The sequence below is a fragment of the Antechinus flavipes genome, chromosome 5 (genome assembly GCF_016432865.1).
Source record: "Antechinus flavipes isolate AdamAnt ecotype Samford, QLD, Australia chromosome 5, AdamAnt_v2, whole genome shotgun sequence".
NCBI classification, from domain to species: domain Eukaryota; kingdom Metazoa; phylum Chordata; class Mammalia; order Dasyuromorphia; family Dasyuridae; genus Antechinus; species Antechinus flavipes.
In genome coordinates, this window is record NC_067402.1 from 194,456,897 (window position 1) to 194,483,255 (window position 26,359).

The following is a 26,359-nucleotide window of genomic DNA, read 5'->3' on the forward strand; positions in this document are numbered from 1 at the left end:
AGATGGGAGGATTGTAGTACATGATTTCTAAAGTTCATTTTAGATCTAAATTGTGGTTCTGTAAGTCATGATATGAGCCCTGACCAATTCTAACAGACCTTGTTTTTGCTTTGCAGGGCTAGATTATCAAGTAAAGACAGTGAAAGTGGACAAAACCCAGGTGGCCCTGCAGCTATGGGACACAGCTGGGCAGGAAAGGTGAGGAAATGCTCTTTGTTTCCCCACTCTGTCATCCCACCTTTCTGGTCCCAACTTATGCTCTTCCATGCTCTCCTTTACCTCCTACTCCATGTTAAGTGGTCTTCCACTTTGGGGAGAGGAGTCGGAAGGAGGCCGGAGAGTTATATTGCTGACAGAGTTGGGGGGATCCATTATTGGCAGGTACCGCTGTATCACCCAGCAGTTCTTCCGCAAGGCAGATGGTGTCATTGTGATGTACGACATCACAGCCAAGCAGACATTCATGTCCATCCGCCAATGGCTGACAAGTGTAGAGGTAAGCTGATACCATGTCTTACATTCCTGGCAAGTGAGAAAGAATTATCCATAGCTCATCAATGTTTTCTGTTCTTTTGCTTCCCTTTCTGCCTCTTATCTTACCTCAACCTCTACCTTCTTACCCTCAACTATTCTAGAATGCTCTTCCTCTTTGCTAATCAATATCCCTCTCCACTTTTTGCAACCTGGTTCAAAACTTGCCTATTTCCACAGATCTTTTCTGATTATTCCTACCCATTTCCACCTTATTCTTTTCTCTGCATCCCTCCATGCCCTAAGGTATTTAATTTGTACTCTGTTAGGTATAATGTACTGGAAATAACACTAACTTTAGAGTTAAAAGACCTAGATTTGAGTCTTAGTTCCTTTAATAAGCTGTGTGATCTTGACCAAATTATTTTATATCTCTGGATCCTGATTTCTTCATTAATTAAATATTGCTAATATCTATACCACCCTACTTTTTGAGGTTATTGGGAGGACTAAGTGAGAAAATTCAGATAATAGCATTTGAGCCCATAAAGTCTATCATTCTATATAACATTATCACTGATTACTTCTCTTATTATGATGGCATCATGTAACAGATGAACATGGATCACAGTATAGACTTCCCAGGACTTCTGGGTGATTGAAGTCTTTAGACAAGGTTCATGAGAGACCAACGCCATACTGAACTCCTTGGTAGTTGTAATGAGACTTGAATTGTAAGAGGGATTTTATTTCAATGTTTATGTAATTTCATATGTTCATTTGTTGGTCAGCTAGGTGAAACAGTAGATAGAGCACTGGATCTGGAGTGAGAAAAACTTGAATTAAAATCTGGCTTCATACATTTGCTAGCTGTATGACCCTAGGAAAGTCACTTAACCCTGCTTGCCTCAGTTTCCTCTTTTGTAAAATGATCTGGAAAAGGAAATGTCAAACCAGTCCAGCATCTATGCCAAGAAAACCCCAATGGGGTCACAAAGAATCAGACATGAGTGAAAATGGTTGTACATACATGGTGTGCATACATACACACAGCAATAACAAAAATTATTCATTTGTAACAGTTAATATACATGTTGTATCCCTAGCGCTGGACTAGGCTCTGAGGAATATATAAAGTTCTATATACTGTGCCTGCCTTCAAAGCCAGCTAAGATGTAGTCCAAGAATCTAGACTGAGCACATTCTACATAACTTTGGACAAACCATTTCATGTTTAGAACCTCAGTTCTCCACCCCTAGAAATCATAACAATCTTTGGTTCTTAGGTCTTTTCCTCCATATATTTCCTTTTATTTTTTTTATTAAAAACTTACTAAGAGTACTAAGAGTAAAAGTGTGGACAAGTTAACTCTGGACTTCAATTGTTACAGTTGTAAGTTAGGAATAATAGTATCTTGTTTTTGTTAAGATGTGTGCAGATGACACAAAGTCCTTTCTTTCTTTTTTCAAAACATTTTTAAAGCTTTTTATTTTTACAAGTATATGCAAAGATAGTTTTCAGCATTCACCTTTGCAAAACCTTGTGTTCCAAATTTTTCTCCTTTTCTTCCCCTTTCCCCCTTCCCAAGACAGTAAGTAATTTGATCAAGGTTAAATATGCAGAATTGTTCTAAACATATTTCAATATTCATCAAGCTGCACAAGAAAAATCAGATCAAAAGGGAAACAAACATGAGGGAAAAAAGCAAGCAAACAACAAAAAGATGAAAATGCCATGCTTTCCACATTCAATCTCCATAGTTTTATCTCTGAATGTGGATGGTTCTTTTCATCACAAGTTGATTGGAATTGCCTTGAGTTATCTAGTTGTTGAAAAGAGCCAAATCCAATACAATTGATCACATTAGCAAGTATCAATTATATATCTACTTTCCCAACTACATACAATTTTTTGTAATAATCTTATCACAGAACTTCCTTATAAAATTATTAGTAAGAAATAGTCAAGCTTTTGCATGTGATATTCTACAGTGGAAAAATATCTTTATCACTAAAGAACTGACTGAAAGATGTAGAGAATTTAAGATCTCACTCTTGTTTTGTTGTTTTAAAATAATTTTTTTAAAAACAGCAAAATGTTTTTTAACAAAACAAAAAAATGTTGTTTTAAAAAATAATTCAATTCAGTAAAACCTTAAAGACTCTTTTCCAATAAAACATTCCCACACATGCAATAAAATTACTCAAAATCACATGAAATAGAAAAAATAGAAGTAACCATGTAAAGCAATCTACCATTTATATTTTTAAAAATCATGAAACAAGGAAATTTGTGATTTTAAAAATTTATTTATTTAAAACTTAATACAAAATAAGGAAAAAAACAAATAGAAAAAGAAAGAGGGAGGATTCAAAATGTGTAACAATAAATTTCCATTTCAAGAAAGTATATATAATAATAGAAGACATTATATTCATTACTATCCATCTTTGCTTCTTTGTAGATTATTCTTTTGTTTTCTGCTGTGCATTTTTTACTTTATTTACCCTGCTTTCATCCCCCTACCCTCCTAAGCAGGCTATAGTTAGTCACAGATAGATTTATGTATACATACATACACACATACATATATATATCCACATAATCACATCCACCCACCATTCATATACATATATGTTTATAACATATACATATATTTACATGCACACCTATACATATACACATATTCTCTCTATTTATCTTTACACACACACACACACATTTACACTGACATACATCTAAAACAAGATTAATATGGTTCTCTTGATTGAATCTTTAAATTTTATTTAAAGCCCCATTTTGTTTTCCTAATAAATTCTATTCCTGATCTTCATTATTGTGTTTCTGTATCTTCCATTTCCTGTCCCTGTTAACTCTTTTACTTTACTTCTACTCCTTAACATGCCTTGTTATTACTTAACATGGATCTCTTCCTTAACTTCTCCCTCCACGTTTTCCCTCCCTCTTTATACCTTTCTAATTAATGTACACATCTTGTCCCATTGCCATAAGACATGTTTTCCTTGTAGGATCTCTTTGAGGTGGTGCTCAATGGATTTTTTCTATTTTTACTTTCCCTTGAAATCTATGTTTGCCAAAGAATTTGCCATAATCATAAAGAAGTAGTGAAGTCAAGTGCCTGTTTAATAGGATTAGATGGTGTGATCTCTCAAATGCTCCTGTTTACACACAGTACAGTTTGAATCAGGCCCTGGAACATTGCAGAGGAGGAAAAGAGTAAGTATTTATTAAGCATTTACTTTGTACAAAGCACTGTCCAAAGAACTTGACAAGTATTATTTCATTTCATCCTCATAATAATCCCAGGAGATAGTAGAGTGATTTTTGGAGAGATTTGTAAACACTCCAAAGAGTTTGGAAACCTCTAAGAAGAACCAATGGATAGAGAATGTCTATTGTACAGATTATGACATGAAGTCAGATGGACAGTCCATAGAGCTTTCCATCATGAAAAGAGAGAAAGACACAGAGAAGAAAAGATTTATAGATTTTTCATGAATGAGGTCATGCACTTGTTCATAAGTGAAAGAGAGAGAGAGAGAGAGAGAGAGAGAGAGAGAGAGAGAGAGAGAGAGAGAGTGAGTGTGTGTTAGTCTACAAATGGAAAAGTTAGACCCAGAAGAAGAAAGAAAGAAAGGTTAGATTGCCTTTGGAAATTTTCAGAGCTCCTTCTCTAAGTAACAAAAGCCCATCTTTTTAATGCTATTATTCTAACAACATTGTTGTATGACTGTGAGTCAGGGAACACTCACAGTCACTAAAGAATCAAAAAATGAATATTGGCAGAGGGCAGTGGAGAAATTGAAAAGTAAACAGGTTATAACATATAACCAAAAAAAAAAAAGAGAAAACTTAAGAAGTGGAGTAAAAAATATCAGAGAAATATATGGCAAAAAGACAGGCTAGTCACATGGTGGGAGAATAGGAAGAAAAGAAGGAAGGAAGGAAGAAAGGAAAGAGGGAAAGAAGGAAAGAAGGAAAGAAGGAAAGAAGGAAGGAAGAAGGAAAGAAGGAAGGAAGGAAGAAAGGAAGTCTGTATTCAAACTAAGCTCTTCATGACTCCAGGAAATGTGTAACACACAATAGTATTTTATATGTGTGTGTGTGTGTGTGTGTGTGTGTGTGTGTATTCTAGCAACACACACATCTGCTCAATCAATATTGTTGACTAAGTATAGGTTTTTCCTTCATTGGCAGATCCAAGTTTCTGTGTCCCTATAGACCATAGCATGCAAGGTGCCTTTGTCTTCCACTATCTGCCTAAGTTCATGTTCATTGTTTCTATGAGCCTCTCTATCTCATCCTTTTCATTCCTTTTTCATTTTGCCTTCAATCTTTCCCAACTTCAAATTATTTTCCAGAGTCCTTTTTCTTCATTATATGGCCAAAGTATTTCAACTTCATCTTCAGTATCTGACCTTCCACTGAATAGTCTGGGTTAATTTCTTTTAAGTATTGACTGATTTAATCTCCTTGCTATTCAAGGAACTGTCCAAAGTCTTCTCCAGCATCACTATTCAAAAGCATCATTTGACATTCAGCTTTCGTTATACTTTAACTCTGATATCCATATAGTGTTACTGAAAAAAAAAACATAGCTTTGACTAAGTGGACCTTTGTTAACTAGATGATATTTTTGATTTTTTTAGTATACTATCCAGATTTGCCATAGATTTCCTTCCCAGGAACAAGATCTAATTTCATGCCTGTAGTTGCCATCTGCAGGCAAGAATAAAAAAATATGACATTGCTTTCATTTCTTTCCCTCCCCCCCCCTTTATTTCTCAGGAAGTGATGGGACCAGTTGCCATGATCTCCTTATGCCCTCAAAAAATGTAACTAGGAAAGTTCTTAATTTCTGGTGCTTTTTATCTATGACTTAAAATATAATTTCTCCAAATTAGTGTGGCATCTATGATGAATCATGCATGGAATATGACAACCTCTAAAGAATTAAAATTTGAAAAGGCAATGGAGAAGATGCATATTGAATATAAATAGACTGAAGTGCATTGCCAAAAATTGTGTGCAAAATGTCATATAAATTAAAAGATTTCATAAAGAAGTGGGCCAGTCCAATAGTGAGAGCAAATAATAACAAACGCATAACTTTTGCATTCCATTTGCAATCATTTCATGTTAACTAGACTAGAAGATGAAAAGAATGCTAATATTCAAATCAGAAGTGGGTTCAAATCCCAGTGCTTTTGCTTATTGGTGTGATCTTGAGCACATCATTTAACTTTTCTGAGTCTAGTTTTCCCAATAGAAGCTATAATAGTTATAGTATCTACCGCCCTGGTACAATATGTGAAACACTCAGCAAACCTTAGAGTCCTTTATTGATGGTAGGTAGTTAGGATTACACATGTTTCCTCCATTAAAGTCCTAGTCAGATGCTTCATCACAACATTCAGAAAACCATCAGTTCTCAGCCCACATATGTCCATATAGCTCAACATGTCCCACAAAATTAGAAAGTCTTAAACAATGGGCCAGGAGACTGATTTTCCATCTGTCATCCAGCCCAATTTGCTGTTTTTTCTTTTTCTTTCCAGTACCTAGCACAGTGCTTTGTATGTTGTAGTAGCTTATTAAATGCTTGTTGAATTAAGTGGAATTGAATCGTCAGAAGGCTGACCACTGACTAATGCAACTAGAGGGCTGAAATCTGGGTGAGGGGAAGCAGTGCCCAGCCCCCATGAAAGCACAACTCCTCTATTCAAGCCTTTTGAAGAAAGCAGGAGCTGTGTCGTGTGAAGGGAAGCATGTTAAAGGTATGGAACACTGACATCATTGAGACACTTGTTTTCAAGGCTCCTGAAAAGCTAAGTCAGTCTGCCTTGGCAACCAGCAATCAGAGATGTCAGATGATGTATTAAAACCTGACACCTAATTTGACGGAGGGGGGTACTGACAAGAAGTTCTTTGTATTTGTGCTCTACCATATTTTTCCAAGGAGTTCTAAGTCACTTGAATTGGCAAAGGGAAGACAGAGGGGGAGATCTAATAACAGCCTTCAAGTATTTGAAGAGTTATTATTAAGAGAATGGTGACCAGCTGTTCTTTATTTCTCTCCTCCCCCGAAAGGCAGAACAAGAAGGAATGGGCTTAAATTGCTGCAGCAGGTTATACAGAAGAACACATTTTCTGCTGGAAAGAGAAGCCAGGAAGCTTCAAAGGATAAGCTGCATCCCTACCCCAGCTCTACCACTAACTAGCTCTGTGTCATGGGGGAAATCACTCACCTCTCTAGGAAATTCTTGGGTGAAGGAGATGCTAATATGTTAAGGTTGTCATAAGCACAATCTTGCTTGACTGTAGAAGGGTAAATGAGCTTCTTATTATGAAATGGTTTTTATTTCCTTTTATTGAACAAAAATCTGCCTTATTGTAACTTCCTCACCCAAATATATAGCAGTCTTTTATAATCCAAAGACTCTTGGGTGAAGACTTGGGGTAGTCTACTTTTAATGTTGTCTCTTTTTCCTTGATGAAGAGATCTCGGGAATGAAGAGAGACAGGATTCCACTGAAAGTCCTGGACTAAGATCCTGGATGTGCCATTTACTATCTGAGGGAACTTGAACAAGTCATTTCCCTTTTCTGTGCCTCAGTTTACTCTCTTGTAAAATGAGAGGGGGGTGGACTAGATGCTTTCTGGGTTTCCTTCTAGCTCCATATTTCCCATCACCATACTTGTTTATCTTCATCCCCTCCCCATCTTCTTTCAGTTGCTCCTCAGTAGACTTTGACTTCCCTTAGAAATGAGATTAGAAAATTTCCTACAAAAAGAGTCTGATATTTTGACTAAAAAATACTTACTGTTGATTCTTTTTGGTTACATGTATTTTTAGTGCATTTCTCATAACTCAAACCTGGAAATCTCTCTGACCTCTTTCTCCCTTGGAGCCTTCCAAGCCAACTGGAGTCAAACAGATTGACCCAACCTGAAAACATTTTGTACCTATACCAGGGAGCTTTGTAATTGCTCTCTGCACCCCATGTAAAACTCTGGATGATGTGGCAAAAGAGACCCCGGAGATCATCTGGTTTAACCGATTCATTTTACAAATGAGGAAACAGACTCAGGTATTGACTTGCCTCAGGCCACACAGCAAGCTCATGGCAGTGCCAAGATCAGAAGCCCAGTCTCTGTGCTCCCTCTGTTCTACCTTATGGCCATCGCCTGTGCCCAGGAGGTCTCTGTTGGAGATTTCACTGGGTCATACCAAGATTCCTGGCCTAGCTGGGTCCCCACCCCAACACAGGAGCAGCTCAATTCTTGTCCCAGATCGCATGCGCAGGATTGCTTCCCTTGCCACTCGCGGTTGCTAGCTGATTCACATTGCGCAGTCTTTGTGAGTGGTGGCACCTTACAGCACAGAACAAAAAATAGCACAGTTGGAGGTTTGGTTTTGTTTTTTTCCATGTTCCAACTTGAGCTTGAAGTGCTGGCAGTTTAGAATGAACTACACAAATAAATCTTGTTTTGACTCATAGTCCAGGGGCTGGATAAATATGGAAACCCCCAAGATATAATTTTGCAGTCATTTTTCCTGAGTATAACAGCACATTTTATTATGCAAAGAAATTTTTTTTTTGTTCTTGCTCCAGAGAAACACCGGCACTATCCAGGCTAAATGTTTTTTCTTGCCTCTCATCAAAGATATATTGAAATACACACACACACACACACACACACACACACACACACACTCACGACACATACACACCATATCTCCCAAATATAACAATTCCATGTTCTATATAAAAAAAAAACAGTCTTCCTTTCTGAGTTACAGCCTGTCATCTTTAAGATCAGAAAGAGGCAGGGTTGTGAATTCCAGAGTCTTGTCTTCCACATTTTTAAAGTTCAGAGAAAGCTAACAAAAATGATCATTAGGATGGAAAATCTTGCACATCTTTATGATCTCAAAGCCAGGAGGGACCTCAGTGATCACATGCTTCTATATCCCAATTGTATTAAAGAGGAAAGGGAGATTCAATGAGAAGGAACTTGTCCTTGATCTCATGCCTAGTTATCAGAAAAGCCTGGATTGATAGCCAGCCTTGATCAAGAGAGTCTAGACAAATGGTTAAAAAGTTGAGGGGTTACAAGTGAGTTATTGCTGTTTATCCTTCCTTCTCTAAGAGGACTAATGATATCACAAGAGTGATGTCTTGACCCACCAGTGAAGTGGATTTTAAGTAAGGCAGAACTCTGCAAAGTCATCAGCCTCACTCTCCTAGAGAGGGTTGGGAATCCAGTGTCCATACAAAAAAAAGTCAAGACAATTGGTGATTGGTCAGTGTGCAGGAGGTAACCTGGCCCTTTCTAAATTCAGGGCAGCTAGGCGGCTCATAGGGACTTAAATTGAAACCCAGTCTCAGAAGTTGATACTTAACTAGTTGTGTGACCCTAAGCAAGTCACTTAATCCTGATTGCCTCACCAAAAATAAATAAATTAATAAATAAAAATAAATGAAGGTCTTTCCCAGGTCTCAATTTGTATAAGGCAACACCCATTCGATGTCTATAAGAATGGAGACAAAAGATGGCCCAATTTACCATTGAAAAATTATTCTTCTGGCAGAAGACACCTAAAGTTTCTTCTTGTAAGCCATTAAAATCTAGATTTTGGCTTAATCTAAGGAAGTACTGCCTAACATTTCCTTAGGAAATATTGGTCTTAAAATAAAATGAGCTGCCCACTAAGGAAGTGTCCCTGGTAGTATTTGAAAAGAAGGTGTCTGACTGCTTTTTAGGAATATCAAAGAGGAATTAATATTGGTTTAGATGTTCCCTGATGTCTCTTCAACTACCAAGATTCTATGATTATGTTGCTCATCAGGCTGCAGTCAAAGGCTGACAAGGAATTTGTTTGAAAACCATAATATAAAGAATGTAGGAAAAACAAACAAAGACTTGTTCATCAAGTGACAGAAGATTAGAACTGGGATCACCACATGATAGTTAAAAGAACCCATAAGTAGTTTTAAAAAATCAAGGCTAATTAATAATCATTTCAGCCAGTATGGCAAGCAGGCTGGATTTTGTGGTGAGATTTAGTAGCTCCCAAAACAAAAAGTAATATCACAAAAAAATGGGATATAGGGCTGAATTCAGGAGGACTTAGTGCCAAGAATAAGAAGAGGAAAAGTGGCTCTGTAATCAACATCACGATTAAGTCAGTTCTGGAATATTGTGGTCACTTTTGATTGCCACATTCAGGAAGGACATTGATAAGGTGGAGGATAATCAGAAGGATGAAGGACCTTTAAAGAAAATGGAGATTGGGGAAAAATATCCATGGAGGTGGTTTTGGAGGAAATAAATAGCTATCTTTAAATATTTGAAAAGCTGTTGTTTGCTCTTCATTCTGGAAAAGGATCGTGATATTAGGATGGTGATACCATGACTTGCAAAAAATTGGAATCAAGTGAGGGAGGACTGTGCAAAGTCACCAGCCTGATTTTCTCCTCTGGAGCCATCTGGAATTAGTAGTCAGATATAGATCAGGATAACTAAAAATGGCTCCAGATTTCAAGAGCTAACATTTAAAAGAAGGATAAGCCTTGTTTTTGTTCTGTTTGGTTCCACAGAACAATAAATAAAAGCTACAGTGAGACGTATTTAAGCTCAATATCAGGATAAACTTTATAAAAATTAAGTTATCCAAAAAATTTGATATTAGAATATCAAATATTGATATCAAAAATAGATATCAATATCAGAATAAACTTTATAAAAATTAAGAGTTATCCAAAAACATTTTGATTTGAGAGGTGATAGGTCTCTACTCATGGATTATGCTCTAATAATGAAATTCTTTCAAGATCTGAGTTAGACTAGGTTGGTCTCTTAGGCTCTTTCTAACTTTTTTTTTTTTTTTTTGCTGAAGCAATTGGGGTTAAGTGACTTATCCAAGGTCACATAGATAGGAAGTATTAAATGTCTGAGACCAGATTTAAACTCAGGTCCTCCTGATTTCAGGGCTGGTGCTCTATCCACTGTACCACCTAGCTGCCCCTTTAATTTTTAATGTCTATTTAAACCTTTATGTTTAAAGTTTACAAAGCTCATAGAATACCTTTAAGAAGAGAGACATACTGGAAAAACTTACATGAACTGATGCTAAGAGAAGTGAACAGAACCAGGAAAACATTGTATACAGTAACAACAAAATTATGTAATAATCAACTGTGACAGACTTGGCTTTTCTCAGCAATGAGGTGATTCGAGGCAATTTCAATAGACTTGGTTAGAAACAGTCATCCACATCCAGAGAGATGTGGGAACTGAATGTGGATCAAAGCATAGTGTTTTCACTTTTTTGTTGTTGTTCATTAGCTTGTTTTTTTTTCCTTTCTCATTTTTTCCCCTTTTGATCTGATTTGATCTGAGGAGAATATGGAAATATGTTTAGAAGAGTTGCACACATTTAATCTATATCATATTGCTTGCTGTTTTGGAAAAAGGGAGAAAAATTTGGAACATAAGGTTTTGCAAAGGAGAATATTGAGAGATAACTTTGCATGTATTTGGAAAAATAAAATAAATTAAATATTTTTAAAAGGAGAGAAGCATAGATATTGAACTGGAATAGAACTCAGGAGCCATTTTGTCCAATCACCCATGTTTTTTAGGAAACTGAAGTACAGAAATTAAGGGGCTTGCCAAGAGGCATACAGTATCATGTATCTGAAGAAAAATTTGAACCCAGTTCTCAATACCAAACCAATGCCCTCTCCATTGTATCATGTTCCCTCTAGAGTAGATAACCACTTATTGGGATCTTTTTGAACATGGCTTGGACTACATGTTTGCTGAGATTCCAACTTCAAATTCTATAATTTTGTTGATCTCTAAAATGCCTCCCAGCTCTGAACTTTCATAAGTCCTATAACATATTATTTATTGCACTACTTGAAATGGAAACATGGTTATTAATAGAGTACTAGATAACAAGCAGAAATAACTATGCTATATGAATGAGAAATCAGAGGAAAATACAAAGTATTCCAGTTTTAACTGAAGTGTTAAGAATAGATCATGAAAGTTTACAACTACAATAAGACTTTTGGAATACCTTGTATTTAGTAGAAGATGGTGCTATACAGTATTTTACTCTAAGCCCTTTTTAAAAACATCTTTCTGGGCCCTAGTTCCCCCTTCTATAAATATGTTTTGTATCATTTTAAATTGTCGAAACCCGATTGTATTATGGGATATAACTATTAAGAGTCCATTGAGAATCTTTAGGTATAATTGTGAATTAAACTTAAAATTATTATGACTGTTAGACAAGATTCAGCCATTTATTTGAAATTATGGTGATTATTAAAAGAACCCATGAAACTATCAGATTTTGTAGCTTCTGTAACTCTACAGCACCTCTATTCAGTTTTTTTTAAAAATTCAGTTGCTAGGAATTAGCATAAACTGTCAAATAAGTATTAAAGTGCTAATTAGATCTTTCACAAAGTAAAAATAATAGCTTGCCTAAGGTTATTAAATATGGACATTATCATTTTTATTCATATTATATTTCAACTTACTAGGCTTATTTTTCAAACTTGGGGAGAAGTGAGTTTTGTAAATTTGGGGAAATGAATACACAGATAATCTGGTCTAATGTCTAACTATAGAAATTTTAATGGAAAGTGGCCATTATATGAGTGAATTATATAATAACCCTATATTAACTCTTTAGAGAGAATAATAATAATTGTGTTATATTACATTAATAATGATATAATATTGTTATAGTGACTTTTAAAAAACATTTAACTTCTTTAAGATTTACAAAGGCCTTTCCCTTATAAAACACAGTTCCTGACACATAAGTACTTTAACGTTTGTTAATTGATTGATTCTTCACAATAATTCTCAGAGGAGATTAGAGAGCTTTAGTGGCTTGTACAGTCTTGCCATTTAGAACTGAAGAGAACCATAAGAGTCGTCTCGACTAAGATTCTCTTTTTATAGACTTACCTACCCATGGTCGCATTTGAGTTGCAGGCTACTGACTTCAAATATGGAGCACTTATAAATCAGGAATTTATTTTTCTAGATGGGCTTACTTTTATTTTTTTTTATTTTTTTATATTTTTTTATTTTTTTAAATAAATTTTTATTTTTTATTTAATGATTACTTTATATTGACAACATTATTCCTTGCACTCATTTCTTTTCCGATTTTTTCCCCCTCCCTCCCTCCACCCCCTCCCCTAGATGGCAAGCAGTCCTTTATATGTTGGATATGTTGCAGTATATCCTAGATACAATATATGTTTGCAGAACCGAACAGTTTTCTTGTTGCATAGGGAGAATTGGATTCAGAAGGTATAAATAACCCGGGAAGAAAAACTAGAATGCAGATAGTTCACATTCGTTTTGATGGGCTTACTTTTAAACACAGGCAATCCAGAAAGGAAATAGTGCAGAGCCCAGAGTTTGGGGAAATAAGCGTCCATCAGGAAGGCTTCTGGAAAAGTTCCTGATAGTTGCAAATCTGGATGGACTCCCTGGAACCCTACTATTTACTGTCTATAATCCTGGCAACTCTGGTGGGGAGTATCTTGGGCTCTCCTTAACAATGTTGGGGTAAGGGGACTCCACAGTTTCACAGGGCTCCAGTTGAACCATGGAGCATTGTCTGAAAGTATATAGTCTAGGGTATATTATTGCCTGCCTCCCCCCTGCCCCTACATTATGCTGAGTTCAAGGCACCTACACACTCCGCGAGTAGGCATAATATTGAACCAGTTACATTGCCAGCTGGGGCAAAGTAAGGATGGAGAATTCAATGCACACTTTGGAGACCATGTATATATGACTGACAGACCTGAAGAATATAATAAGAACTAAAGCTAGGAAAAATGCATGAAAACCACCTAGTCTAACCCTACTGATTTTACCAATGAGGGAAATAAGGTCTGGGGAAAGAAATTAACTTCTCTAAAATCAAGTAGGGAGGAGAGCTAGAATGTTTAATTCTCAAGGTAATGGATTTTGGAAATACTTGATACTGTCAGACTCTTCAGAGAAGCCTGCTTTCCCATCTCTTTCCTTTTTAATGACTTTATCTCCTGTCACAGAGTTGTCTTGTGGAAACTAGCCTTTGTCAGTTCTTCTGGGCTCTGGTTTCTGTTACCTTGGGTTTAATCTACTTGGGGCTTGTCCATTCTATAGGAAGCTGTGGGAGAGAACATTCCCATCCTTCTTCTGGGCAATAAGGTTGACAATGAAAAAGAGCGAGAAGTTCCTCTGGGAAATGGAGAACGTCTTGCCAAGGTAAGGAGAAAGTACTCTACCATACTAGGATCAGTTGGGAAAAGGTTTCCTTTTGGGGAAAGTCATCATTAATCAATAAAACTTGATTAAAAATTATGTAGAATTGAAGGAAATTTCTCAAACCTTTAGTAGCTTAAAAGTCAAGATGAGGGGATTGAGACAGAGGGACAATTCCTGAGAAGGATTGTCAAACTAAACATGTTTTGAAAACAAGCATAACTCTGCAAGCCCAAGAGTGCAGTGAAATAAGACCAGACCTAATAAAAACTAGTCAGTGATCCAAAGGGGAAGGCAATTTCTTTGGCTGTTTTTATTTCCTGAATATGGTTTTCTGGGCATTCTTGTTTATTAGCAGCTGAAGTAAAAGTGGCTGACTATGGGCCACAGAAATGTATATGAAGAGATGAAGGGGTTGGGGGAGATGAGTAGGTCTAGCATTGCAAGTTTTAATGGAGGGAGCTCAATTTTTTTTTTTTGAAAATGATCTACCCAGATAACATGTATGGGTTTTTTCCTTGTGTGTGTGTGTGTGTGTGTGTGTGTGTGTGTGTGTGTGTGTAGTGTGTGCGTGTATATAGGTAAGTATAATTAAGAGATATAGACAGACTCACCTCTCACAGGGGAGGAAAAACATTCTATGAGACCTTGAAGTTTTTAGGCTGTTAAGGGATTAGTCACTACTGGGGATGGAAGGAGGAAAGGGAGCTGGAAGGCTTGGGGAGTAGGGGCAGAAACGTACCCTGTGATTAGGTTGCTGTCCCCAGTGGAACAGGGAAATTGCTTAGAATAGTTGTCTGTACCCTGACACAAGAGAAAAAATTTCTTATTAAGAACAGCTACATATCCCTTTCAGGGGTCTAGAATTAACCCTAAGGGTTGTGGTAGATTACTCTAATGTTATTTGCTTGTGACCCTATTCCAGTAGGGGTCATCTACTGCTGATCTGCAGTGATTCACTCCTGGTTCCTTTCAACCAATTAGTATTGATTAGGTTTTACAAAGCAATATTTAATTCAAAGATATGGCAAGATGGGCATTAAAAACATTTCCCTTCCAACACCTTGAGGGCATATTGTGTATTCTAGCAACCTAGTCTATAGTGTGAATGGTCTCAGACTTAATCTGGTTTCTAAAATTCACCTTCCAAATGCAGCATCACTGCTGGGGGAGCCCTTATCTCAGCTGGGTCCCAAAGGCCATGCTTTTAGTTTTTTATGGCTAAAAATTCAGCCTGGGCTTCTCTCCAGGGCTCCTAGAACTTGGATGATTCACTCTCTTTATCTGTAGAAATTCACAAGGTCATAGCCTGCAGTTTCCACCTAAAACCAACCAACCAAAAAAAAAAAAAAAAAAAAAAAAAAAAAAGCTGAGACCAAGAACTAAAGGTTGTATCCTTAGGCTACATGTCTGTCTCCCATGAGGAACTTCCCTGCACCCCATTCTAGCAGTGGGGTCCCACCACCAAAGAGGCTCCTCTTCACAAACCTGAAGCAGGCTCCTCAGCCTTTTCCACATGGGAATTGTACCAATGACATTCTATGCATGATCATCAATGATCAGTCTTCTCTCATGTGTCACAATACCATGTTTACCAATACTAAGGGTCTGTTAATATAAATAATCCATCCACCTTGGTAGATGGTTTGCGAGATGCAGTGATCCCAAAATTCATCACCCTGAAACCAGCCTAAATATAGGCTGCCTTGGTTCATAAAATCCTTACATCTTGCTTGAACTATGGCAGAAACCAGCTGGTTGATCCCTTACCTCAAGTCTCTCCTTATTCCAATCTTTCCTCCTCTCAACTGTCAAAGTACACATCTGAGCACATCACCCCCAATTAATAAATCAAATACATAATCATTTGTTTAACTTGTATAGCCCTTCCTAATTTGAGCTCTTTCTGCCTTTCCATCTTCTTATGCCTTACTCCTCTCCATGCACTCTCTTCAGTCTAATAACTCTGCCCTATGAGCTTGTAACTCACTGTTCCATCTCCCAACTCTGATTGTTTTCACTGACTGTCCCCCATGCTTGGAACTCCCTCCCTCCTCCATTCTACCTCCCAACTTCCCTCAAGTCTCAGCTAAAGTCCCACCTTCTATAAAAAACCTTTCCCCATCCCCTTTAGTTTTAGTGCCTTCTTTCTAAAACTATTCCCAGTTTATTCCACATTTATCTAATTCATACATGGCTATCTCCCATTAAACTGTGGGAGATCATTTCTTTTTGCCTTTCTTAGTACCCTCAGCACTTAGTAGTAGCAGGTGTTTAATATATAATTATTGACAGTTAAATGACTGACAATCTATATTGAAAGAGACAGGTGAGTTCCCTGTACCTGTGAAATTACAGGTGGCTATCTTGTCATTAACATCATCTGAGCATATAGTCAGATTTTTTTTTAAAGGCTAGGGAAATAATGAGTCCAAAAAACAAAAGTATTTAGCTAGTTTACTAGCTGCTAGAACATTAAATCAATAAAATGGATGTGAACGAGATTTGAAAAGCATAAAGTATATATACTCCTAGCACCATCCCCCCCCCAAAGCTCTAAAACCAATGGCAGACATTATTATAATAGAATTATAGAATATGAGGGCAGAAAGAAATCAGCTTGGCAGCCAGTGATACCACTGGCCTTAGAGTTAGGCAATCTGAGATTTAATTCTGAATCTACTATTTATATGCTATATAATCTTGTGAAAATCATATGTGAAATGAGGAGGTTGGACAAGATGTCATCTAAGGTTCCTTTCCATTCTATGAATGTCACCTACTCCAACCTTTTAATTTTACATTCAAGAATGCATTACTAGTGCTTTTATACAGTGCTTTGTGCTTACAAAACACTTTTTGTACATTATATCAGTTGGTCCTTAGTCATCCTGTGATATGAATAATCTATGAATTATTAGTATATTTTAGATGGGTAAACTGAGGTTCAGAGAACTAAAATTATTTTACCCACAATTACATAATTAGAAAGTGGTAGAGCTAGGATGTTAATCTAGACTACATTTTAAAATTATCCTACAATTTTAAAAATGCCCTTGAGTTGGAAAATAGTTGAACAAATTGTGATACATGATTGTGAGGGAATACTACTATGCTTTAAGAAATGATGACCTCAGTGGTCTTAAAAAACCATGCATAGACTTGGATGAAATAATGTAGAGCAAAATGAGCAGAACCAAGAGCTCATATATAATAAGAGCAATATTATTTTAAGAACAAGTTTGAATGAATACATCATTTTGACTATTATAAATATCCAAATTAACTATAAAGAACATATGAAGTGTTTTCTGCATCCAGACAAAGAACTGATAAATAGAAGTATGTATATAATGGTTTTGCACACACACATTTGTGTCTAATGTCACAGTATGTTTTAGAGTCATCTCCGAGGTGGGGGGGAGGAGGAAAAAAAGGAAAAAATAAACTTACATGATACTTTTTTATGTATTTAAAAGGACTAACAAGTTGTACATAATAGATGTTCAGTTTTGTATATAATCATCTTTTTTTCTATTCTACTTTTTATGGAAATGCTTTTTTATTTCTTATATTCAGAGTACAATTAATTGTTTTTTAAATAAAAGTTTATTGACTGACAAAAATACTTCAAACACTTTTTTTTTAAATTGCCCTACAATCCATAGCATAATGAATCTTTTCAGGAAGTAGAGAAATAATGTGGAAACAATCTAACCTAGGTGTGACCCAGTTTGATGTGATGTTCAATCCTTCACTTTGGAAAGAAGTCCTATTACAATGTTACTGGTAAATTGCCAGTATCTTACTTGATACTGTCCAACACTGGAACAGGGAACCTGAAGGATATAAACTGTAAATAGAGACTGAGTTAGGGAGTTCTAATAAAGACAACACAGGATTCTGGATGAAGGATGACAATGACTTTCATTTTTAATGGCTTTTCTAAAAAAAAAAAAAACTGCACCCTTCTGCCTCCCCCTAAGCATTTTTTCTTTTCCTTATGTCTTACGGGTCTAGGAAAATGATTTGATCTTCTATGAATGCAGTGCGTATTCGGGCTATAACGTCAAAGAATCTTTGCTTCACCTCGCCAGGTAAAGGAAAAAAAATACTCTACCCTCCATAATATAACAAATGTCTTAAGGAGAAAAAGAATGAGGGGACTGAATCTGGTTGTGACTCAATCTGATAATAGTCATTGTGTAGCCTTTCCCAAAGGACATGGCAGGAGTAAGAACTGCTGTCTCTAGATGGAGAGAGTCTCATCCATCTCTTCATAGGAATAGAGCAGAGGAAAACTACTGGATAGACTTAGAATCTGGGACCTTAAAATGCTAAAAATCTCTTCTTTCAAGCCAATGGAGGAGTCTGGCAACTAATAGGACAGTGCCTACTGTGTATCTTGCACATAATAAATTATTTTTAAGATGTTTGGTGGATTGGATTGGATTTGTTGGATTAAAGAAACATTAAGGATGATTTTTCTATTATTTTTTCCTTTGTTTTGGGGATGTGGGTCTAGAAGCAACTAAGGAGAAATTAATCTCTATGGAGAAGTTAATCTGATGTGTCTTCTTATCATCTTGAACAAAACTGCCATTAAGGAAAGCATGGTCCATTAAAGTGAAATGTTTGTTTAATGTGTCTAAAATCTGCCATAGTGAAATGACATAGGAAAAAAAGAAAAGAAAATCACTGATTTGTTAAAGAAAATGAATGTTAAAGAGACTAAAGACTGGGGTTGCTTTTTTGGCCATCATTTTAGTCACTTAATCTCCATTCCAAGATAAAGCAGCTTCCACCATTCTCTGAGAATAGCATTCTAGCATAATCATCTTGCTAGAAAGTAAATTCAAAGAGAAATAGGACCTTCTTCAGACTAATAGCTTTGTTCCATATTAGACATCATTCTAACTTTTGACAACAAAATGAAGCCCCAAAGAAGGGGTTAGTCACCATGAAGTGTGGTCAGTTTCAGGGGTTCAAGTTCAAACAAATGGAGAGAAGGTTTAAGTGTGGAAACGATGAAAGATATGGTATTGGAAGAAGTCACCTTAGTGTCATAAGAGAACCAAAGTGGAAGTCAGGGGACCTGGGATCATGCCCTATAATCTCACAATGATTAGCTATGTGACTGTGGGTAATATTCCCACCTCACTGTGGGTCTTAGTTTTCTTATCTGTAAAATTTGGGGACTGACAACATGGTCAGTGGGTAGAATGTATTAGACATCCAAAGACCTAATTCTGTACAGTGAAGAGGTTGGATTACATGAATTAACATCTCTTCAAGAACTAAAGCATAGTTTTATGTTTCCTGGTTAGAGGAAAGCCAAATAATATCAGGAATGGCCTTAATACAATACAATACAATACAATATAACACAAGAAAACACAACATAAGAATTCAAGATATATAAAGATGTCATTTGGACATTTCAATTTTGTCTGATTCTCTGTCATTCCAGTTGGGATTTTCTTGGCAAAGAAAATTTTCTTCAGCTCATTTTACAAATGAGAAAAATGAGGCAAACAAGGCTAAGAGACTTACACAGAGTCATAGTATAGTCAGATAATAAGTGTCTGAGGCCGGATTCAAACTCAGGAAGATGAGTTTTCCTGACTCCAGGTTCAGCAACTTATCTACTCTATCACCTATTGTGTACACATATTAAACAATAAGAGAGAAAGAGAATTTAGATCAAAAATGGTCTATGCTCTCATGCCCGGATGGAGATAAGATATCAGCACAGATGACTACAACACACATTATTCCATGATAATTGCACCAGAGCACTGGAATAATAGAAGTAGTGATTTACATAATGTGTTAGGCTGTAATGTGCTTCCCACACATTAACTCACTGCAGCCTTTTAACTGCAGAGTGGGGTAGGTGATTCAGATGTTAGTGTCCCCATTTTATAGCTATGAAAACTGAGACCCAAAGAGATGAAATTTTTTGCCCTAGATGATATGAATAATAACCGACCAAGCAGTTGAGACAGATAGAAAAATAGAAAAAAATAGAAATTAAGTTTGGCCTCTTTCCTACAGATTTGTTGATCTTCTAAAAATATTCTCATGCTAATAATTAATTAGTGTATCCAGTGGAGAATTAGTATCAGTGGGGAGAATACTGAATTAGGGATCCAGAAAATGTGACCTTAGGTAGTCTTAGCTACCTAATGACTCTAATGACTACTTAATGACCAAGCTAGTGACCTAAAGACTTGGTTTAGTCCCTTAACCTCTCCGAGTCTCAGTTTTCACATCTATAAAATGGAGTTGACAATAATACTATCTCCCTTCCAAAGCCTCAAGATTGTCATAAAAATGCAATAAGCTGAGAAGACATCTCCTCCCACTCCTTTGTACAGGCTGGAGTTCACAAACAGAACATTACATGTATTGTTAGCTTTTTAGAAAGGTATTAATAGATTTTTCATTTTTTCTCATTATTGTAGTTTCACTGTAATCTTTTTTTAAATTATATTATATCATGGAAATGCTTCTTTTATTCCATAAATAAAAAATAAAATAAATTTTAAATTTTTTAAAAAATTTCTCTTCCTTTTTTTCCTCTTAAAAATAATTCTTTGTTATAAGGAATAGCTCTCTAGGTGGGAGAGAGACACAGGATAAATTTAAATAATGCAAAAACATAGATAAAAATTTTCAAAAACAAATTTAAAAAGAATTAAATGAACCATCTAATGAATGAACAAAGCATTTATTAATAGCTTACTATATTCAAAGCATTGTGCTAAGTGCTGGAGATACAACTAGAAAGATAAGACAGCCTATGCTTTCAAGGAGCTCACACTGAAAACTATAAAGTTTTATATGACTACAAGATACCAGTACTATTACTTTAAAGTCTTTGGCACTCATCTCCTGTATTACCTTGTAACTCAACCCACTGGCTGACATTATAATCATAGATGAAATACTTACTAGCTCTATGGCTATGGGCAAAGCATCTCTTCTCTATGAACCTCAGTTTCCTGATCTCTCAGATAGAGATAAATACTACTTGCACTGCCTACCTCTTGCCTTCACTCTGACTCATCGGGAGGTTGTTGCTCCCTAACTAATGACTCATCTTCTTCCTTCCCAGGATCCTCAAAGAACAAGAAGACACTGTGAAAGAGAATATCATCCAGGTCCACCATCAACCCAAGAAGAAGGCTTGCTGTGGCCAGCAGTAGAGGGATGTGTTTTGAGACCATGACAGATCCCATATTAGATTTAGAGTGCAAGTTCTTTGTTAAAGGCTTCTGCCCAGAGCTTAATTCACTTTAATAACTCATTCCTCCTGGTTGGGACATTCCAACCTTGTGGAAGCTACTTTTAGACACTAGAGTTCTATTTCTCCCTCTCCTCTTCCTAAACCCCAGATGTCCATTTTTTAAAGCTGGTTTCCTATAGTGAAGAAGAAGGTGGGGATGGAGAGGGGAGGGATGGACTTGACAAAGTTCACTATGTGCCTTTATACATCATTTTTTCTTCCCTAACCCATTTTTAAATAGGACAGATTTGCTGCTTATTGGACAGCAACCTGAGTCCTCCTCAGGGATTATATAAAGGCATGTTCTTTGGTAACTAAACTGTCTCTGTAAGCACTTCCTAGACCTTGATCTTATTTAGCTGTGTTTAAATTACTTCAACTCAATAAAGATTTCTTGTGAAAATATACCAAGAACAGAGAACTCATATTCCCATCCCAAATTTTTCTAGCATGTTCTAACTAAAAATGGAATTGGGACTCTGGGCTTCAGTTACTTCATTTATTAAAAAAAAAATGGAGGTGGGACTCAAGACCCCATAACAGCACACCATTGGCTAGATCTCTTGCCCTACCCCAACCCCGACCCAGGCTGCAAGGAGAAACTTCTTGGCCAGTAACATTGCTCATTATGATTGATCACTTTTAGTTTCCTTGGAAGTGTGCCTCACAAAGGACCCATGACCTCACCTCCAAATCTTTACCTCCCCTTCCTCCTCCCACCAAGCTTTTGTTGGTGTTTGTCCTACATTCTTGAAGAGGACATCAGAAAGGGGCTACCAAGCTGGACTGTGGGCAATCATACTAGATCAGGGGTTAGGAAAGTGAGATTACTATTTGGTACTGGGTGAGAGATGAAAATCAAAAGGTAGGAAAGGAGGAGGGAAAGAGGGGGGAAGGGAGGAAGGGAAGGAAGGAAGGAAAGAAAAAAGGAAAGAAGGAAGAAGGGAAGGAGGGAAGGAAGGAAGGAAGAAGGAAGGAAGAGAGGAAGGAAGGAAGGAAGGAAAGAAAAAAGGAAAGAAGGAAGGAAGGAAGAAAGTAGGGAAGGAAGAAGGGAAGGAGGGAGGAAAGGAAGGAAGGAAGGAAGGGAAGAAGGAACAAAAAGAGGGAGGGAAGGACGGAGGAAGAAAGGAAGAAAAAAGAAAAAGAAAGAGAGAAAGAAAGAAAGGAAAAAGAAGAGAAAGAAAAGGAAGATGAAAAAGCCATCTGCTTCTAAAACTGAAACCATTTCTAGGGGATATAAATACAATATATATAGCTATATAAAAGGCATTTTCTAAATGTTTCTCAAAATAGCTTCTAGAAAAGCTGTATATGATGATTAATGGGTTAGATTGACACTGAGGCAAGAGAAATCACTATGCTTTCAGATATGCCAGAGAGGCCCCACGTTAGGTCCATAGTTACCAACATAATTTTCTTTTTTTCTCCTCTTTTTGTCCCCCCCCCTCCTCCCACACCTCTTCCCCAGGAGATCATATTTAAAAACAAAGCTAAAAAAATCTGTAGCTGTGTCTTTTGATATTTTGATAGAATTTCAGAAGGAAGAGAAATGTTGCTGTCATCTTGACTGGAATGAAAAAAGAATGGGAATAATTGAACCTCAGTTTCCTCATTTGTAAAAAAAGGAAAAAAAAAAGGATGAATTAGCTGACTCCAATTCTAATGTTCAATAATCCCTGCCCTGAGAACCATGTGATAATGCTTTCTGTTAGTTTCTAGTCTAGGGGCTCTTCTAGAAGTGGCCTGTTCATACACAGATTTGGAGGAATAGAAAAGGGGAAAGATAAAAGAACCCTACTACTGAGGTCAATTCTCCCTCTATCTCATGGGCAGTCAGGCAGATTTGTAGCCTGCCATCCAGCTGGGAAGAGTTTCCAGAATTTCAGACCATTAGTGCCACTTCCCTGAAATCTAACTGTCAAAAATTTTAAGAATGCCATTTCCCACCCCAATAACTGCTAACACAGTATCAATGGGAGTGGAAGGAAAGATGCTTAGATTTCCTAGAAGGGCCAGAATGATGCATTGTAAAGGATGCAGAATCTAGGTTTAAATGCCTGCTTTGCTGTTTTACTTACTGTGCAGCTCAGACAATTTGTGTTAGCTCTTTGAGTTAAAGGTTAAAGAACCTTTAAAATGGAAGGGCTGGATTTTTTGATCTCTAAGATTCTTTTTCCTATCCAAAGCTTATTATCAGTACTGTACCTAAGGCCAGTCCTGTTTCCACTTTCAGTTTTCCCTGACATTACTAGATCTACATTTCATTTCCCAATCAGGCACTTTCCCCCCAAAGTCCTTTCCTTCTCTCCACCCATATCCTTTTCTAATCTAGAAGCCTGGCCTCAACCCAGATCTGACTCACGTGTATCTTATAAACAGGAGATTCTACAAATTTCCTCTCACTAAAGAAAAAGGCTCTCTTTAGGGACAAAAGATAATTCCTCGTAAATTCAATAAAATATGGGATCTTGTAACTTTCATAGTTCAGCCTCACTCAGAGTAGGATTAAGCTGGGAGAGAGACTTGTTTTATAAAAATGCTCATGATACAGTGAAAAGATCCCCCCCCCCCATCCTTTGAGGTTAAAGAGAGTTAGAGTTGTTCAGAGAGCAGCTGTACTGTTGCTTACTACTTGTATAACTTCGGACAAGTTACCTTTTCCCTGGAACATAGCTTCTGTACCTAATCTCTGTCAGGGGTTTCCTTTTGATTAAAAGGGCCTAGATATGCTTTGAGGAACTTTCATTTCTGTAATTTATTGCCCTCACCAGATAGAATATGGGAAAATCAATATCTGTAAACTACCTACCTTTAAGAGTAGCCACCAGCTCACCTTATAAACACTCAGTCTCACAAGGTTCAAATTATAAAACTTTATTTATATGGAAAATAGAAATAACTCTTATCTGAGCCCAAAAAGAGTAAGTAGAGCTCTACTTTACCCCCATTGTTGGCAACTTTCCCTTCATAAATCTATACTGTCTCCATTATTTTCAGTATTGCTGTGGATGGGACTCCAGCAAACTGGGAGGTAGTGTTTGCTGCTTACTATAATACTGTGCTTCTGAGAATTCCCACCATCTCCCATCAGGTGATGTTTGTCTCTCAGAGGTTCTGTGGTTCTGTCTTTTATTGCTCAACTCTTGGAACCATTGCAGTTTTGCTTCCTGTAGCCCAGCTCTCAACACTGCTGCCCTTTGTTATCCTACTTCCTTTAGTTTGGTGATCTATCCAAGGCAGGGGAATTAAATCTGGGCACTGGTAGCATTGCCAAGTCGTTATACTGCTAGCATTGCCAAGTTGTTATGGTACCTTCAGCAGGATAGCTACACGCTTGATACCCTCTAGCTGGGGTATTTTGTTTTGTTTTGTTTTTCAAGAGAAGATTGTTTTTTTTTAATTTTTAATAGCTTTTTATTTACAAGTTATATGCATGGGTAATTTTACAGCATTGACAATTGCCAACCTTTTGTTCCAATTTTTCCCTTCCTTCCCCCCACCCAAGATGGCAGGTTGACCAATACATGTTAAATATATTAAAGTATAAATTAAATACAAAATAAGTATACATGTCCAAACCATTATTTTGCTGTACAAAAAGAATTGGACTCTGAAATATTGTACAATTTAGCTGGGGTATTTGCAGAATTCTCACACTCCCCATTCCCCTAGAATTATACTTTTGAAACAAATGAGAAAGCCAGCAACTCCGAGTCTTTGAAACTACAAAAGCAGTGACTTTTTTCTTTCCCACATTATACTGCTTCTGGCTCACTGACAAAGAAAGAAAAAAATTAGGTTCAGTGTTCTATCTTTCTATATTTTTTACAAGGCTTATAGAAAAATAACACTGATTCCTTCTCTTTGCCTCTGTAAAACTCCAGTCTCAGTCCAATCTTACTGGGCAAAAATGTTTTTGATCTATTTATGGAAGGGAGAATACCTCTTCTTTTTATAGATATCTATACATTAATTGATACATCAAACAGCCTAGAATTTTTGTTAGCTACCAAACTTTATCACAGGGTAAAACATAAAACAAAAAATGAATCTAGTTTCTAGATTCTAGAAGGAAAAAAGGAAGGAAGGAAAAAAAGAGGGGGAGGAATCTAGTTTCTAAATCTGGGCTACCCCTCCATCACCGCACTGGGGCCAAACAGAACCAGGGAAAGAATATAGAAGAGAAGCATTCAACTTCCAGAGTCATGATCTCTTCCTCCCATATCAGTAATGAAGATTCACTTCAGCTCCATAGTTCATCCTTGGTTTGAGCTTCTGTTCCATTTTGACCTATGGGAGGATGGTGTCATCCTTTCTGCAAGCCTGTTCCAGTTCAAGAAAATGGTAGACCCCAGAATAAAGGCTGAATCATCTCTCTAACATTTGCTTTCCTCTCTCAAGTCTATCAAGTCCCTACCTCTGAGGAATTCAGAGAATACTCTGAGGAATTTACTAAAGAATAAAGGAATACTCTTTAGAAAAAGGTGCTCATCTTCTTCCTCTGCCGTCTCTCCTCTGGTCACCTTGGAGGCTCCTTCCAAATCTAGAATTCTATAATGACTTTGGAGTCCCTGACTCATTATGTTTAGAGGCTAGAAATACATTTTAAAGCCAGAATACTCATTCCCTTGAACCTATTTTTGTACCCAAATTCCCAATAAATCACTTCAAAATTATCCCAAAAAAAACTCTAGGAATCCAATTATCCTAGACTGATAAGAGAAGCTACAGGGCACAGTAGGTAGAGTGCCAGGGTTAGAGTCAGGAAGATTTGAGTTCAAATCTGACCTCAGATATTTGCCACCTGTGTGAGCCTGGGAAAGCCATTTAAACACCACTTGACTTGGTTTCTTCATCTGTTAAATGAGCTGGAAAAAGTGGCAAACCACTCTAGTATCTCTTCCAAGCACCCCAAATGAGTTAATAGAGTCATATATGACTAAAATGACTGAATCACAACAGACTAATATTATGAATTCTACCCAAATGGCTTTCTCTCTGTTTTCTGAATTTAATTTTCATATCTCCTCTCTAAGCACTCCTACAAGCGAGTATTGCCTTGAATGCTTTGATTCCTTCTTCTGCCTTTTGGAATCATTAGCTTCCTTCAAGTCTCAGCCCAGATGTCACCTCCTATATAAAGCCTTCCTTGACCCTTCTCACTCAACTGCCATTTTGCTCCTCAAATCTTTTTTCTTTCACTTCCCTATATGCTATGTCCCACCCCACCCATAGGTACCTCTACACATACCAGGAACAGACACTATTTAGTGTGACTG

At 36.9% G+C, this 26,359-nt stretch overlaps 1 protein-coding gene across 1 annotated transcript in view; it reads left to right on the forward strand.

The window, feature by feature from the left end:
- Positions 1 to 22,023, forward strand: part of CRACR2A (calcium release activated channel regulator 2A) — a 219,174-nt gene extending 197,151 nt beyond the window's left edge. The window contains exons 14-18 of the mRNA XM_051963345.1: positions 117 to 198; positions 382 to 496; positions 13,691 to 13,792; positions 17,810 to 17,886; positions 20,910 to 22,023. Coding sequence (XP_051819305.1) covers positions 117 to 198; positions 382 to 496; positions 13,691 to 13,792; positions 17,810 to 17,886; positions 20,910 to 21,000 — 467 coding nt within the window. The 3' untranslated portion in view covers positions 21,001 to 22,023. The remainder of the gene's footprint in view (positions 1 to 116; positions 199 to 381; positions 497 to 13,690; positions 13,793 to 17,809; positions 17,887 to 20,909) is intronic.
- Positions 22,024 to 26,359: the final 4,336 nt, after the last annotated feature.